This window comes from Vicugna pacos, chromosome 2 (genome assembly GCF_048564905.1).
Source record: "Vicugna pacos chromosome 2, VicPac4, whole genome shotgun sequence".
Lineage (NCBI taxonomy): Eukaryota > Metazoa > Chordata > Mammalia > Artiodactyla > Camelidae > Vicugna > Vicugna pacos.
In genome coordinates, this window is record NC_132988.1 from 44,106,790 (window position 1) to 44,122,640 (window position 15,851).

Below are 15,851 nucleotides of genomic sequence, written 5' to 3' on the forward strand. Positions count from 1 at the left end.
ATCCAAGCGGCAAAATCATACCTTATTTTCCACAGGGTCGTGATCTAGGGCAAAAACCGTTCCCATTTGCTGGCTGAACAGGGTTCCATAATCTGTTCCATCGAAACGCATGTGTCGAATATCTTGAGAATTGGCAAAAAGCAAAAAAGGCTCTGGTCCTGGTAACCAAATTCAAATATGGCTGCATTTAACATATGCCTTGGAATCCGAAAAGCACTTCTGACTCTTCTCATTCATTGCACCCTCTTCCTTAATTTCTAGTGGACTTGTTTTCTTAATTTCCCACCAGCGTGGTGTAGGTTAAGATAAGCAAGAAGACCTTCTTTTCTATGAGGTAAAATATGGCCAGAATTTCATCACTGGATTCCACCTTGTCTAGGTGCCCGCTTTTAAAATGCAAACTACTTACAGAAAGAACCAGTATTAAATAACAAACATCTTAGCTAAATGATGCAAGTCTTAGTGCTGTAATCTCTTTGATTCAGAGATATTGAGACATTAATATTAGCAGATTGTATTAATTTATGTCCAAATAAATACCTTTCTCTGGCCTGGGCACTTCTGAAATGGAAGTATGATTATGTGAGTTAATAACAAGACCCCTGATAATTTTCAGAGCTCAAATTATGCTACATTCACTAAGGCCCTGAGAAGTTAAGAGTACTGGGGTCTGACCAAGGCAAGTTCTACAGGCTCATCATTATGTTATCCCAGATTACAGGTGTAATGAAATCCAGGAGATTAAATTAACTTGGTATAGATCTCAGATTTCCAAGGCTACTGAAGGACACAAGAGATGTAGTATCACAAGATGAAAAAAATAGTTGAGGCACACAATTCATATTGAATTTTGTCATGAAAAGGACCAAACTTGTCAAAGTATTATGATTATTATTATATTCACTGGAGATGAAAATCAAATCAATCAACAAATGCCTCAATTACAATGTTTTAAGACTATTCCGGTTATGACTTTCATATACACAGGAATGTCATATTTGATGTTGTACCAAATTTTTGCTCAATGCTAAGTAACTTCAAAATATTCCTCAATTATTATTTATACGATAATAATTTATTATTTCTATTTACTATGTATTTTGTTTTCCATTTCCAAAAGTAAAAGATCAGAATTTATATGCAGAAGCCAAAAGTAATTTAATACTCTTTCTAAATAAAACATTTTCACATAATCTTTTTGCAGAGATGCACTTTCAAACGTTCACAGCACTAACCTGACGCTGTACAGCTCTTTTTGTCCAGCTGTAGGTCATATCCAGGAAAGCAACCACACTCCCAGGATACTGGGCTGAGAGGGATGCAGAGCTGGCTACATCCACCATTATCAGGTGATGAACAGCCTACCAAAAACAATTACTTGATAATGATGGTATGTCATGCAAAACTGTATCAATTTTTCATCAAAAGACTGAAGTGAACCTAATATATGTTGATTTCTAAAACCATTTCCACAATCATTCATACTGCTGCAATCAAGTTTATTTGTCAGAGATTAGGAGGAAAATGTCACTATACTCTAACCTCCCTATAACCTGACATTTTTTTCCTCTTCGTTTAAACTGACATCTTGAATGTTAACCCTTCATATCCCAACGGCCCTTGTCTTCCTGCTCTATCATTGAGTTTGTGAACAAGTATACTGGCACCTGGCTGGAATAAGAAATGCATTTGATGAGTCTGGCAGCTAGTCTAACTTTTCCTAGTGATTAGCATATTTTTTTTCTCTCAGATATTTGGTCTCTTGACTTCTTTTGCTTTTTTTATGAAAAAGAAACAAAAAGTCACATATAACTCTTCCACTAATTCTGAGTTACAACCTTCCCTCTATATGCTTAAGTGTCTATGAAGATAAAAGTAGAGAGGTATTTGTAAGTGCAAGGAACAGGCTAAGCACCCCAAATCCACTATCCTGCTTAACACTGGCCCCAAGGCAGGAGGCAGGTATCACTAACCTCTACTGACAAGGAAATAGACCAAAAGAGGGCAAGTAACTAGTCCAAAACAACACTGCCAGTAACTGGTGATGCTACCTCAGGGCTGTCCAGCTTCGAAGTTCTTGCTCATTACCACTATACTACTTAAAAACAAACAAACAAAAAACCCCCAAAAATCCTATTTAAATCAATATGTTAATATTTTAGGCAAATATCTTTCAACGTGTAATGTTGGAAAATCTATTCTCCTTTATCAGTAGATGCAATTTTTAGGTGTCACTTAGAAAATAAGTGTTTTCAAACTAGTGAAGATAAATAAACTTACCAGTACATGTTTTTCCATCTGTCTCAAGCACTGAGCCTTCAGGACAGAAACATATGGGACCATCTGATGTCAGAACACAGTCATGGCTGCATTCAGATACATTGTTTGGGCAGGAAATTAGTTCTAATTAATGAAAAATAAGGTCAAGATTAGTGTTAAATCAGATTTGTGGAAATTTAGTAAAATCAATTGCTAATTTCAAAAATAATATCCTGAAGTGAGTAAGTTAAATAAAGATCAAACATTTATGAATTGCTGCGGCAGTGGAGATAAAAAAATAAAGAAAAAAATTTCAAATCTAAAAAAATTAAAGACTTATAATTCTGGAAAATGACTCTAGTTTTCTCAAAGCTTCTTTTCTGTCAAACAATACTTTTAAAGTTATTATCATCAAAATTCCAAAATATTTTAAATGGAACTTTGGAAAATGATTCTCAAGTTCATCTGGAAAACAAATTGTGTAAGAAAACTAAAAACATTGTATGACTGTGGTTAGGTGTAGAAAGAGAATGAGTGGCTCTAAACAAATATCAAAATGTATCATGAAGGTCAAAGAACTACAACAGTGGGTAATGAGTGCAGGAATAGGCCAAGAGGATAATAGAACTATACAGAAACCTTGTTTAGAAAAGACTCAAGCACATGTAAGAATACAGCATATGATAAAGGCATTTTAAATAACTGTGAATGTGAAAGATCATCCAGTAAATGGTAGAGAAATAACTTGAGTAATGATTTGAGGTAAAATTTAAATCCCTACCCTACACCATACATCAAAATAAATTCCAAATAAAATATATACCACAGAAGTTCTTGAAGTTTTGACAGTCAAGTGAAATTATGTGTGTCCTGCCTGGCACATGGTAGACTCTGTAACGCATTAACATCAAGCACTTGAGTGTACCTGCCCATTGGTAAACCACACTGTATTAGATGAAGGGAAAGTTCCATAGACAGTCACAAAGGTAGCGGGCAATTTCCAGGAAATTCATTACCAGCCATCACATTTTTCTGTGCCTTGTTTCCCAAGCACAAATGACATCCAGACAAACCCATTCTCCATCATCTCTGAATCAGTGATAGACAATATACAAGATTTTAAACATTTATTTCTACTTAGCTATGTTGGTACAATCAATAAGAAATCCATAAGAAAGTATCTGAATATGTAATCCTAAATTTGAATTGAGAATGTCCATATGAACACATAATGTATTTCTCTTTTTTAAAAGTGTATTCCTAGTTCTGATGCCCCAAAAGGCCCAGAAACAAAGACTAACTTTGTAGCAAATTACGTTATCTAAATACAATTTCTCAACAAAAGGAAGCAGTGGCCTTGAGAGATTGTTGGTTCTAGGTCTAGATTACAGAATGTACAAGAGGAGCCTGGAATATATGTCCTACCAGGTAAGAGGAAACTATCAAAGACTACTGGCGTCAGGAACCCATTTGAAGAGGCTCCACTAGCCAAAGAGGAGACAATTTGCTCATCAGTAAGAATAACAACTGCAGTGGATTGAAACATATTAAAAATGTTTTTAAAAATCTAGGCGTTCATAATAATACTTAAAAAAAAAAAAACTGGCCACCCTAAGAAGGTGTTAAGGAACAAACCCATTATTCTAAATATAAGTAAACAAAGAAAAAAAAATTCAACATTAAGCCTGCCTTAACTGTAAAAATTGTATGTTGGGGTAATCAAACAGTTAATGAGAAAAGATCTCTTCATAAAGGTATTACAATTAATAATTTAAAAGAAATATTAGAACTATATATCACCATTCGAAACCCTTGATTAAATAATGGATCTAGGAAACGAGTGTTATGGCTGCTACAACCATTCCCTGAAAGACCATTGGGCTGTTTCTCGCTCCCAGCTGTCTTGGCACCTGCTCTTGGTTGAGGCGGGTCCCACATCTAACACAGAAAAATTGCGGCAGAAAAAAATACCAAAAAAGCCCCTGGAAGGGGGAGGGTATAGCTCAAGGGGTGGAGGGTATAGCTCAAGTGGTAGAGGGCATGCTTAGCATGCACGAGGGCCTGGGTTCAATCCCCAACACCTCCTCCAAATATAAATAAAAAATAAACCTAATTACCTCCCCCTCATAAAAAAAAAAAGTCCCTGAAATCATCAACTCCAAGTTCCGACTCCTTATAAAAAGTGGAAAGTAAGTACTGTGGGTACAAGAAAATGCTCAGACAAGGCAAAGGGAAACTGTCCATCCTTGCCAAAAAATGCCCAGCCTTGAGGGAATCTGAAACAGAGTACTACACCATGCCGCCCATCCTTACAGTGGCAATAATAATGAATTTGGCACAGCATGTGGAAAATACTACAGAGTATGCAAGTCACTGGCCCTGCCCACTGGGGTCCTCGGGAAAAGACAGAATTTACGTGATAAGGCCTAACCTCTTCTCTGGGCTTAGTCTCGGTTCACTTGCCTGTGGCGGGGACCGTGTGCAAAAGTCTTCCGCCTAAGACATCGGATTAGAGGTGGCAGAGACACCTCATGTCGGAACCGGGCGCGGAGCAGCTGTGCACACCTCCAACCAAGACGGCGGCACCAGGCGTTTGCGGAGACGCTCTGCCTGCGCTGTGATCTGGAGCTGAGAGGCGCAGCTGCGCCTGGTCTCGCGAGAACTCCGCCCCTCCCGAGCTGAAGAGATCCGTATAAGGCAGCCCCGTTGGCGCCTTTCGGAGAGAGCATATGCTGGCGCTTCTTTATTCCTAAATCAAAAAATATCTTCCCTTTGCCTCTGCGCAGAACTTGGTCTCCTACTATTGGCCCGAGGGACGCCGGGCAGGAGGACCCTTGCTGGGATGGATGCAGGACGGTCGGTAACATGCACGCTGGCTATTACTGGCCCAGGTGATTCTAATATCGTTAGAAGAATGCCAGAAAGGACTGGTGAAAAGTAAATCATGCGTATTTTTTCCTCAGTAAAACTGTCTTAAAACAGAGAATGAAAAAGAAGGACCATTGGGAACTTTATAACGGATGACAGAAAGAGAAACCATCAGATGTTATGTGTCTCCTGATGGAAGAATAAACACACCTATGAAGTATTATTGACAGAATTTCAAAGTTGAATCTGATCAAGGCTTTAGATCTAACTACAAGTTTGCAGAAGGACAGGGACATTTAGGTGTGTTAAATCCAGAGTGTGAGAAACTGCAGGAAAAATATAGTTTCTTCTGTAAAAGTTGCAAGGGGAAAAAAAGAGGAGAGTAAATCCGTAGGATAAAAGAGAGAGGTATCAAGGTGATACAACACATGGAGCTTGTTTGGATACTTAGCCAAACATATCAACTGTTAAATATTTTTTTAATAATTCGAATACTGACTAGTGTTTGCTGTTATTAGGAATACTGTTAACTTTTTAAGTTGTGATAATGGTATTGTGGTTATACCTGAAAACTGGTTGGGTATTTCATGGTACTAGGGAATTACAGCTAGTTTTTTAGATATAATAATGTATCACGGTTATGTTTCTTACGTGCTTATCTTTCAGAGGTATATAATGAAATATAATAAAATATGGATAAACAAACAGTAAAATATATAAATGCATGCTTATTTCCTAACCTTGGAGGTTTTGATTTAACAGGTAGGGTAGAGCCCAGTCATTCATGTTTTAAAAAGCAAAACAAAATAAAACTCTGAGGTAATTTTGATGCATACTGTTGATCAAAGACCACCAACCCAGACTGTGGCCACCTTAGAAACATCAGTGAAAATGAAGGAAATCATGCAGTAAATACTTGTTGTGACTTACGGTGACACCGTTTCCCATCAGAAAGCAGAACAAATCCTACAGGGCATGTACAGTGATAGGATCCAGGGATGTTTTCACATCCAAGAGTACAGCCGTGATTCCAAAAGGCACACTCGTTGACATCTACACAATGACAACAGCAAAACATTTTCTGAAATGTTATTTTTGAAAATAAATTGTAATATCAGTAATAAATCAGCAAAAAGTAGGGCACCTCACACTTGTATCTGCTGTAACTGACTGACCATGGCAAGGCTGTTTTTGTTACTCTAACAATGGGTTAAAGAGGTCAGTTCAATTATCATGAAAACCACGGTTTACACTGTCACTGTTTATACTTTCAAATACAGATTTTCATATTAGAATTACCCTTGGGATAAAAAAGTACTAATTCCCCCGAAAAGATACAGCCATTTAAGCCAAGGACTCTAGGAAGTTCTTGACAGGAATGGGACATCCCCTGCTCTGCTCTTCAGCCTTCTCAGTGCTGACAGGGGCCCTTCACTTGAATGTGGGGACATTCCCCAGTAGTTTTACTTTTGCTAAACCCCAGCCTTCCAGGTCACTGTTCTAAGCTATGGCTCTCGCCCACTAGTCCCATGTAAGCAGGGACTACAATGAACAGGCCAATGCCAGGTTTACCTGAAATCTTGCTCCAACTAGTTCCACTGAATGTATGCTGCAGCCATTAGATTCATCAGTAACTCACTGGACCTCCCAGGAGAAAGGACACGGCATTTCTCCTTGGGTCATTACATTGGGCCTGGAGTCTCCAAATAGGAGGAGCCCAAGATAACCAGCCCTGGTGCCCAGTTTCTTAAGATTCCTACCAGATGGTTATGCAATGAGATGCAGGAGTCACACACTCTTTGAGGATCTTATGAGAGCTATGGAACTACTCCCCTAAAAAATTTGAAAATACTGACATTCTGTACACAGTCAAACCCACAGAGGCCCACGGAGTCCACTCAGAGAATTCCTTCCTTATATCAATCCCTGAGCAGCCTTAGAAAGTATATGATCTAGGAACACAAGATACAAAGGAGACCTGAATACAACATTATAAATCGACTATACTTCAATAAAACATAAAATTTAATAAAAGGAGACCTGAAAGTATTACAAAGGCTTTAAAATTGGGGAAAAATAAAATTGCTTTTCCGGGGGAACCAAAGGGAGAAACTTGACATTGGCTTTACATTGAGGCTCTGGATGGCCCACTGAAGAACAACCATGGGCTCAGGTGGGCTGTCCTTGCTTCAGAGAGCAACCACACATTACCTTCACAGTTCTTTCCATCTTGACTTAAAGTGTATCCCTCTGCACACGTGCACAAATGGGACTTAGGCTCTTGCCCACACATGCTGCCTCTACAGTTTCCTTTCTGCAGTTTGCAGAGTTTCTGATCTAAAAGAAAAAAAATGGTTCATTTGGAGTGGAGGTGTGTTTTGACAATGACAATGCATGTTTCTTTCATGATTCTTAAGAACTCTAATCTCCCTGTGACATCCACAGGTGTGTTGTCTCACAGTGGTGGCACTGCTCTAGGGTCAAACATTAGCCCAGCTTACTCAGCTTTCTGAAGCCCACTTATTTCTCTAATTGTATTTCTCCTACAATATCTTTCAGGATAGGACATCCTAATTAGCCAGAAACGCCATTCCTTGGGTATGGCATTAGTATCCTACAAATACTAAGCACAACTTACTAGCTTTTTCTTTTTGATCTAGTTTTATTAAAAGTATGTATGTATGTATGTATGTGTGTGTGTGTGTATTTATTTAAAGAATAGATAAGGCACATAAACAGAAATGCTGAAAATGAAATATCTATTTAAGAAGCAAAATAAAAAAGCTGCAAAACTAGGAACATCTTTTAAGTATAATATTTGTAAGTCAGAACTGTATCTGTTTTTAGGGTCTCATGTAAAGAACAAATATCTTTCAGACAATATATAACATTGCCATAGGTCTTACCCCCAGATTTCTGAGTTTATTGCTGCCAGCATTCCAGGGTGAAGAGTAAGATCTGCTCGGTAAGGTACGTGCTGAGGTTAAATTAGCCAGATACATTGAACAACAAATGGCCAACGTGGTACCTTGGATTTTCAGAGCCAGAGTCAAGGGCTAAACCAGTAGTACGTATATCCCTGTTCAAATTTTGCTCCTTCTTATTTTTTGCCAATTTTAACAATGACTTTGTAAAATGCTCTGGGAAATAGAGATAAGCTTGAGTCTGAGGGCAGATCTCAAGATGCATGGAGATGCAGGCCAGAGTTCTGGTAATAGGTGATAGCAAGGGAAGAAGTCTGGGGTCAAGGACCCAGAGCCCTGGCAGAGCTAAGATCAGTGAGAGCCTGTGAGTATCATGGGAAGAGCCATGGTCCTAGGAGAAGGATGGCTGAAACACGGCCGAGCTGTGAAAGGCACAAGAAACAAGCCAGCAAGAGCCTGAGCACAGCAGTGCGAGAGGCTGAGACCATTCTCCATGTAGGTTCCTTTCTCTGGTCTCTGTTTATCTCCCCACTCTGACTCTACCTGTTTCCTTCTATTTCAAGTCATTCGGCTCTTTTCTTGACCAATAACAGCATCACACAGTAGAAACATATTCTTACACCCTTGAAAATGAACCTCCTAATATACATCGAGACCACTTGGGGGGCATTTTACCCTCTAGAGATTCTGATTTGAGAAATCAAGGGAAAGGCTCATTTTTTACCAGAATCTGGAATGATTCTGATACTGGGAATCTTCCCACCACACTTGGAGAAACATTGGCCTAAGGTACTAAAGGAACAGCCCACTTTCATCTCAGTTACAAATACCTCCTTTTCGCTAGTCTGTATTAGTTCCTTAGTTATTTTAAACTTGTTTATTCAGATCTCTTGACAGAATTAATGCACAGTCAATCTTGCCAATTATTTAATATCATCACAATATTACCTGCTAACTCAGTTAAGATTTGCACTGGATAATTTTTGGATATTGATTCCAAAAGTTTTGTTTCTTGTCCACAGTTTTTATGCCAATTGCACATGTTTAGTTACATTGTTTCTCATGTTCCTACATGCTTCACATATCAAAATTTTATAATTAAGAAAATTAAAAGTGAGATGACCTTAAATATTTAAGTAAGTATCTAAAGTTAGGAACTTGAAAATGTATTGGAGACAAAATGCATTTACTGCAAACTTCTAACAAAAGAGCATATTATTGTTTTAACTGTAATTTTTATAATGTTTTCAAATGAACAACAAAAATTCAGAAATGTCTGATTTGGTCTTTTTTTTAATTGAAGTATTGTCAGTTTACAATGTTGTGTCAATTGCTGGTGTACTGCATAATGCTTCAGTCATACATGAACATACATATATTCATTTTCATATTCTTTTTTACCATACGATTTGGTCTTTTAATAGCACCAAAGTGCTACCACTTTCTTGAGGTAACCCAAAAATTGAGGGATTATGCTTGCTGTAAGTATCCCTTTTAAAAATCTTTCCAAACCCAGAAAGATAGATGACTGACCACTGCATTAAAAATTGGGAAACTGAGTTCTGTCTTGGGTCTGCCTTTTACATGAAATCACTTTATCTCTTTGACCTCAGTTTCCAAGAAATAAAAGGGTCGAAGTAGATATTCTCTGAGACCTCTCACATCAAAAATAATAATGATGATGATGATGATGATGATGATGATGATGATGTTGATGGTTCTATACAGAATCAGATGTTTGGTAAATTCCTCTAAGTTCATACCTCTAAAGATTTTTGAACCTGAATTAATGGAGATTCAAACTGACTCATGAAGACAGCAAGTAGTGTCTAGGGTACAGGAATTGCTCTGCTCTTCACCTAGATGCAGTATTACTTATCTCTCCCTCTCTTTTTTTTTTTTTTTTTGTATTTTTCTACTACCTCGTACCTGTTCTTTTGTGTGTTCTTATCATCACCATCACCATCATCATCACAATTAGATATATATGCATCTCTTTTTCACTAGTCAATAAGCTTTTGAGAATAAGGCCTGTATCCCATTCACACTTTTAGTCCCAATAGCACCAGACATTGTGCCTTTTACAACACAGGTGTGCTACAAACATCTGGAATACACACACAAAGACCTGTCATCATGAAACCTGCTATTTAACACCTTTATTTGGTTTCTCCTTGAAAATCCGGTCAACCTCAGAGTTAGAACTCAAACAGTTGGTCAGTCCTCTTTCCACTATACCACACTGCTGATGGTTTTAATAATACTTATTAACAACATACATTACTGTTCAATGATGAACATAGGCAAGAAAGCAATCACTATTCTCTGAGTGGTTATGCTGATAATGTGACCTGAATTCAAACACTAAACACTTAAAAGGTCATTTTAGGAAGTGGTGAAACATAGAGGATTGAGGGCTATATTTTTGTTTAATCCCCTTAATCTTCTGCTGTTCTTTAGCTTCAAATTAGGCTGAAGCCAGCACTCAGAATGCTGCTGCTGACCTCAGATAACACCCCTTCCCAGAGCCCAGCAGTGAGGCTTAATTACCTTTGAGGTCAAATTAAAGCTCCTAATCATGGAGTTTAATGTCCACCACCAACTGTGCCCTCAATAACTGCCCAATACACAAGCTCTCATGAGCTCTGCTACAGCCAAGCAAACTATAGATTTTACCCCAGCCCAGTTCCGAAACAATGCACATGGGGTTCCCTAGCCTGCTTCTTTCCAAGGATCATACCTTTTTTCCTACCTCAAATTCAGGGTAAGACTCACCTCATCATCAAAGCCTTTCTCACCTCTTCCATTTGAACTCATTCACTTTAATCATTCTTGTAACTAAATATTTAGCACCCCTGATAGTTAAACAATTTGAATAACATTTTATAAAGCACTTACATTATTGCATGTAATTTTCATAACAAGCCCTTGAGCTATGCAGAGTAATTATTGTCTTCCATTTTACAGATTAGGAAGTAGTATCTTAAGGATTCAAATTTAGGTAATAAGGGGTATTAGGACTGGGACTCAAGCTCAGGTCTTCAATGATAGACCTCCATCTCTTTAATATATATATGTAAATATGTGTGTATGTGTTCGTGTATATATGTATACTTACATATATATAACTATGGGTTTTTATAAAAAATATATATTTTATTATACGTGATAACATATATATATATATAACTGTATCTATATATAAAATTGTGTATAAATATATGACATTTTTTCGTAAATGCCCTTAATTTTTGTTTTATTTATTTATTGCCTTTTTCAATTAGTGAGTTCCCTGAAGTTTTTGAGGGAGATGATTCCCTCAAAAAACTTCCTAAACTGTATAATATAGAAGCTTATTCTTCATTAATAGAGAATAAGAAGGAAGAAACTACAAGAATGGTTATTTTGTGCTATTGGAATTCCTAATTAAAGTAAAAACAAATTACTTGGCCAGAATTCAGCTACTTGGTATCCTCATCCATCTAAACTTCCCTAAGAATCAGAAAGGAAACAGATTGACAGCTTCTGAGCAGTTAAAATAAATGCTTTTCACACTCAGAAGAGCCCCTCAGGCCCACTCAGTCTTTCCTTATTTCACACCCATTTCTTACTTCGTGCCCACAGCACAAAGATGGAAACCCAAGGCCTCCATTCCCATTGTCAGCATCCCCATCTCCACTGCATTCCCTGATAGCAGGAGAGGCTACATGAGTCCAGTGTTCTTTCCTGCTGAGCCCAGACAAAGCCTTAGCCCAGGATTCCAAACCACCAAAGGGCTAGTTACTGTTCATCTTTCCCACAAAGACTAGAAGCCTCACATCAGGGCCTCTCCTGGAGAAAGACAGCAAAATTTGAGTGTGAAAATGATAGTAACTGCAATGAATAAAAACATCAAATATTTTTACATCTTTGAATTTATAAAGATTTTTTTTAAAGGTCACCTTTGGAGAATACACTAACCCTTTATTCTAAAAACAGATAAATTGAGAGAGATTAGATTAAGCACTTAGTCTATCTTTCCTATACAAGTTCCTTCTCAGGGAAATCACATAGCTGATGTGGAAAAGTTCTTCAGCTAATGAAGGCACAAGCAATGATAGATTTAGACTGTCATGACTTTGAACCTCTAATGGAAAAACAGCTCTAGGCAATGATAATTAGTAGCTTATAAAGCCATTATGTGAAAGGCTGATAGGAACCTCAACAATAGATGGACCAGGCTGGCAACATCTGAACCACTGATGAATCTTGAACATCACAAAGAAAGCGGAGAACCAGCCACTACACGCCCTCTGGTGTGGTTACTAGGAAGCATACCGTACTACTGCAGTACCATCTATAAAGCACTCTTGCAAAAAAATCTGAATCTTACCAGGCTTCCAGGCCAAAACAACCAGTTTATAGGAAACACAGAATCATGTTAAATGAAATCATAGGGACAGAATCTGCAAAATCCAGAATGTGAAAAAGTCTAAGGGACAAACAATTTGGATTCCTCAACAAACAAATGGCAGGAAAAAGCCTCAGAAAACAAACAGAAACCACAGCCAGGCATACGGAAAGCAGCAAGAAGCGAGAGACAACTGCAAGAAAGAAAAATGGCAAAGAGCCATTCCAAGTATTTAAAAGTATTTAGATGGGCGGCTTTAACCACACGAGTCACTTCCATGAGCAGGTACACTGTTAGGTGGAGCCAATTCTCCCTCAGGAACTCCCAGAGTTAAAGAAATTCAGCAATATTTTTGTGCATGAAATGAATGCAACGTATTTTACATGGTGTTGAAGATAAATGTCCTTCACTTTCCAAAGAATATGCTTTTGAAAGTCTCTTACAAGCTTAAAATCAGAATCTACATTTTAAAGAATTACAGAAGAAAGCAAATTATTTGCACCTTTTACAAAAGAACATCGGTGTGAGCAGTTAAACTTGTTGCAAGATCCCCAGAAGTTGAGCTTGAAATAATGTCATTAATATTGTATGCAGAGAAGTTCCCCCTCTGGCTCTGAGATTCATATACAGTCTGCCTTTTGTATCCATGAGTTCCACATCTACAGATTCAACCAACCATGGATGGAAAATATGCTTTAAAAAAAATTCCAGGAAGTTCCAAGAAGCAAAGTTTGAATTTACCTTGTGTCAGCAACTATTTACTTAGTATTTACATTGTGTTAGGTATTAAAGCAATACAGAGACGATTTAAAGCATAAAGGACAATGTTAGGTAATATTCAAATACTATACTAGTTTATATAAGGGACTTGAGCATCCTCAGATTTTAGCTGGGCAGGAGTCCTAGAATATATCCCCACAGATACTGAAGGATGACAGTAATAGTATGGGTGTCAGGGCAGCCAGGAGAGCACTGCTGCCTAATAAGTTTAATCCTGCCAACAAAAACGTGAGATCAAGCCTGTGTCTCTTTTCAGGTAGCCAGGGGAGGAACGTGGTGGGGGGGGGGGGCCGGGGCGGGGGCCGGAAGTGGGGGGAGAGGGAAAAGTTGATTTTCTGAGTTCCTGAAATGAAAAACATTTTTTAGAAGAGAGACAAATAAAGTTTTGGCCCCATGACCTGTGCAAACTGAAGCTTTTAATTACCAGGAGGCCATGGATAGACAAGAAGATGCCAAATTACAAGTTTTTCCAAAACAATTAAGGCAAATCTAAGATATGAAATGATAGACAATAGTGAGAATGTAGCTAGGAGGCAGCAAGGTGTCAGTCTGCCTGGGTTCAGATCCCAAGTCTGCCCCAGTGAGACCTTGAACAAGCAATTGTGACATCTCTGAACCTCAGCTTTTTAATCTATAAAATGGTACTAATAATCACACTTAATTTGTAGGGTTGTTATGAAGATTAAATGAGACAATGTAGGAAAAGCCCAGAGCATTACTATTCTTTCTAAGAGCAATACAACCTGGGCTATTTTCCTATTTTACTGCAGCACATGCTGCAGCCCATGTCTCTACCAAATCTATTACTTCTAGCCCAGACCCTTTTCCTGAAACCTAGACCAATTAATTGAAAGAAATAAGAAAAAGGCTCTGGAGCATAGTGAGAGTTAAGCTGCAAAGACCTGCTGCAGAGAAAATTGATTTAAAACATTGGGATGTACTCATAATACACAAAAAGGATCATTCTGGCCAAGCGCAAGGGTAGGGCTCATAACATGTAAGGAAGGCAACGTGCACTCAGATACTAAATATCCTTAGAAATTGTTCCTCATGGTATTACTTAGGGGAGAGGGTGCCAAAGTGTGTTTTTTAATTCTTTTTTTTTCAGCTATTGTTTATTAAATGTTCCCCCGGACTGGGACTACAATGGAGAGTTATATTCTCTGTCCTCATAGGACTAAGGAAGTTTAGGAAGACACAGTTACGGCAAGGTATGGTAAGTGCCCTGTGACAGAGGAAGTCTGATGTTCTCTGAGAACAGCTACTGAGGCTCAGCGTAGGGAGATCAGGGAAGGTATTCCTGAAAGAGGTGACATCAGAGCTGTTTATAAGAGGATGAAAAGAGCAAGTCAGTGCAGAGAAGGAGAAAGAGTGTTCCTGAGCATGCCAAGAGGCTGGGGGAGAGAGCAAGTGTGCCTCTTTGGAGGAAATCAAAGCTTTGAGGATGGCTGCAGCTCATACTGTGAAGCAGAAAGTGAGGAGAGAGGTGTGAGGGTACAGCTCAGTGGTAGAGTGTGAACTTAGCATGCAAGAGATCCTGGGTTCAATCCCCAGTATCACCATTTTTAAAAAAAGAAGAGGAAAGACAATGGTGAGGGAGGAGGCTGAGAAATGAAAAGGGAGCCCTGTGATTGATTAAATGAAGAGACTGGACTGTTTTTTTGAAGTATAGTTGGTTTACACTATTGTGTTAGTTTCTGGTGTACAGCAAAATGATTCAGTTATACATATATATACACATATATATTCCTTTTCATCTTCTTTTCCATTATGGTATATTACAAGATATTGAATAATTGAATATTGTTCCCTGTGCTACAAAATAAGATAATGCCCATGGAAATACTTTGGAAACTATGAGGATAGATGTAAATGTATGAGATGATGATGATGATGATGATGATGATGATATCTATAACTATTATGAATGAGACTCAGTAATCTTTATTCACAGTAGTTGTTGGTTCTAATTTTGTTGTAAGTCATCACCACTTGCACAATGAGTTGTATTTGAGCTTGAGTCAAAATTTCCCCTGGAAGGTATCTGGCAGTATATCAGCTTCACTGCCTTTATGTATGGAATATGGTCACCATCTATTTTATATTCTTGCCATGAAGTTGTTGCTCTTTAATGTTGTGCTGCAAGCCACAACTGAATTGTTTCCTACAGTTCTTGCTTTACAAATTCAAATAAGTGAATTTTTAAAAAACAACTTATCTGAACAAATACTTCACCTCTTGGAATTTATTTTATTCTTGGCAGTTTCTCATTTCTTGTATTGAAAGTAGTCACTACACAAGTTAAAATATACTTTCTACCTAAGTTTTTAAAGAAATCAGATAAAAAGTATTTATACTATTAGTTACTTGACTGAGGATATAAGAAATAACAATACCAATTGCCCCTAGAGTCTGTCTCACTTTGACAATCTCAAGACTGTTCTCCTGTTTGGTCTCCACAGCTCTTGTCAGGAGTGATGTGCAAACACATTTATATACTAATTGTGGGAGGGACTCATAGTCCCCACCATGTCCCACACTATTACCAAACCCTAGTGGCATCTTACAATGAGGAAGAAAAGAAAACAAACAATTTCATCTTTGCTTTGGAAACTCACAAGGCTAGTTGC

At 38.0% G+C, this 15,851-nt stretch overlaps 1 protein-coding gene across 2 annotated transcripts in view; it reads right to left on the reverse strand.

Moving 5' to 3' along the window:
- EGF (epidermal growth factor) overlaps nt 1-15,851 on the reverse strand; it is a 79,020-nt gene that overhangs the window by 40,580 nt on the left and 22,589 nt on the right. The window contains exons 6-10 of one of the 2 annotated variants that reach the window (XM_072938628.1): nt 7,339-7,464; nt 6,058-6,180; nt 2,281-2,403; nt 1,236-1,361; nt 22-158 (exon numbers count right to left, since the gene is read on the reverse strand). In XM_072938628.1, coding sequence (XP_072794729.1) covers nt 22-158; nt 1,236-1,361; nt 2,281-2,403; nt 6,058-6,180; nt 7,339-7,464 — 635 coding nt within the window. The remainder of the gene's footprint in view (nt 1-21; nt 159-1,235; nt 1,362-2,280; nt 2,404-6,057; nt 6,181-7,338; nt 7,465-15,851) is intronic. The other variant, XM_072938632.1, reaches the window with a different exon arrangement.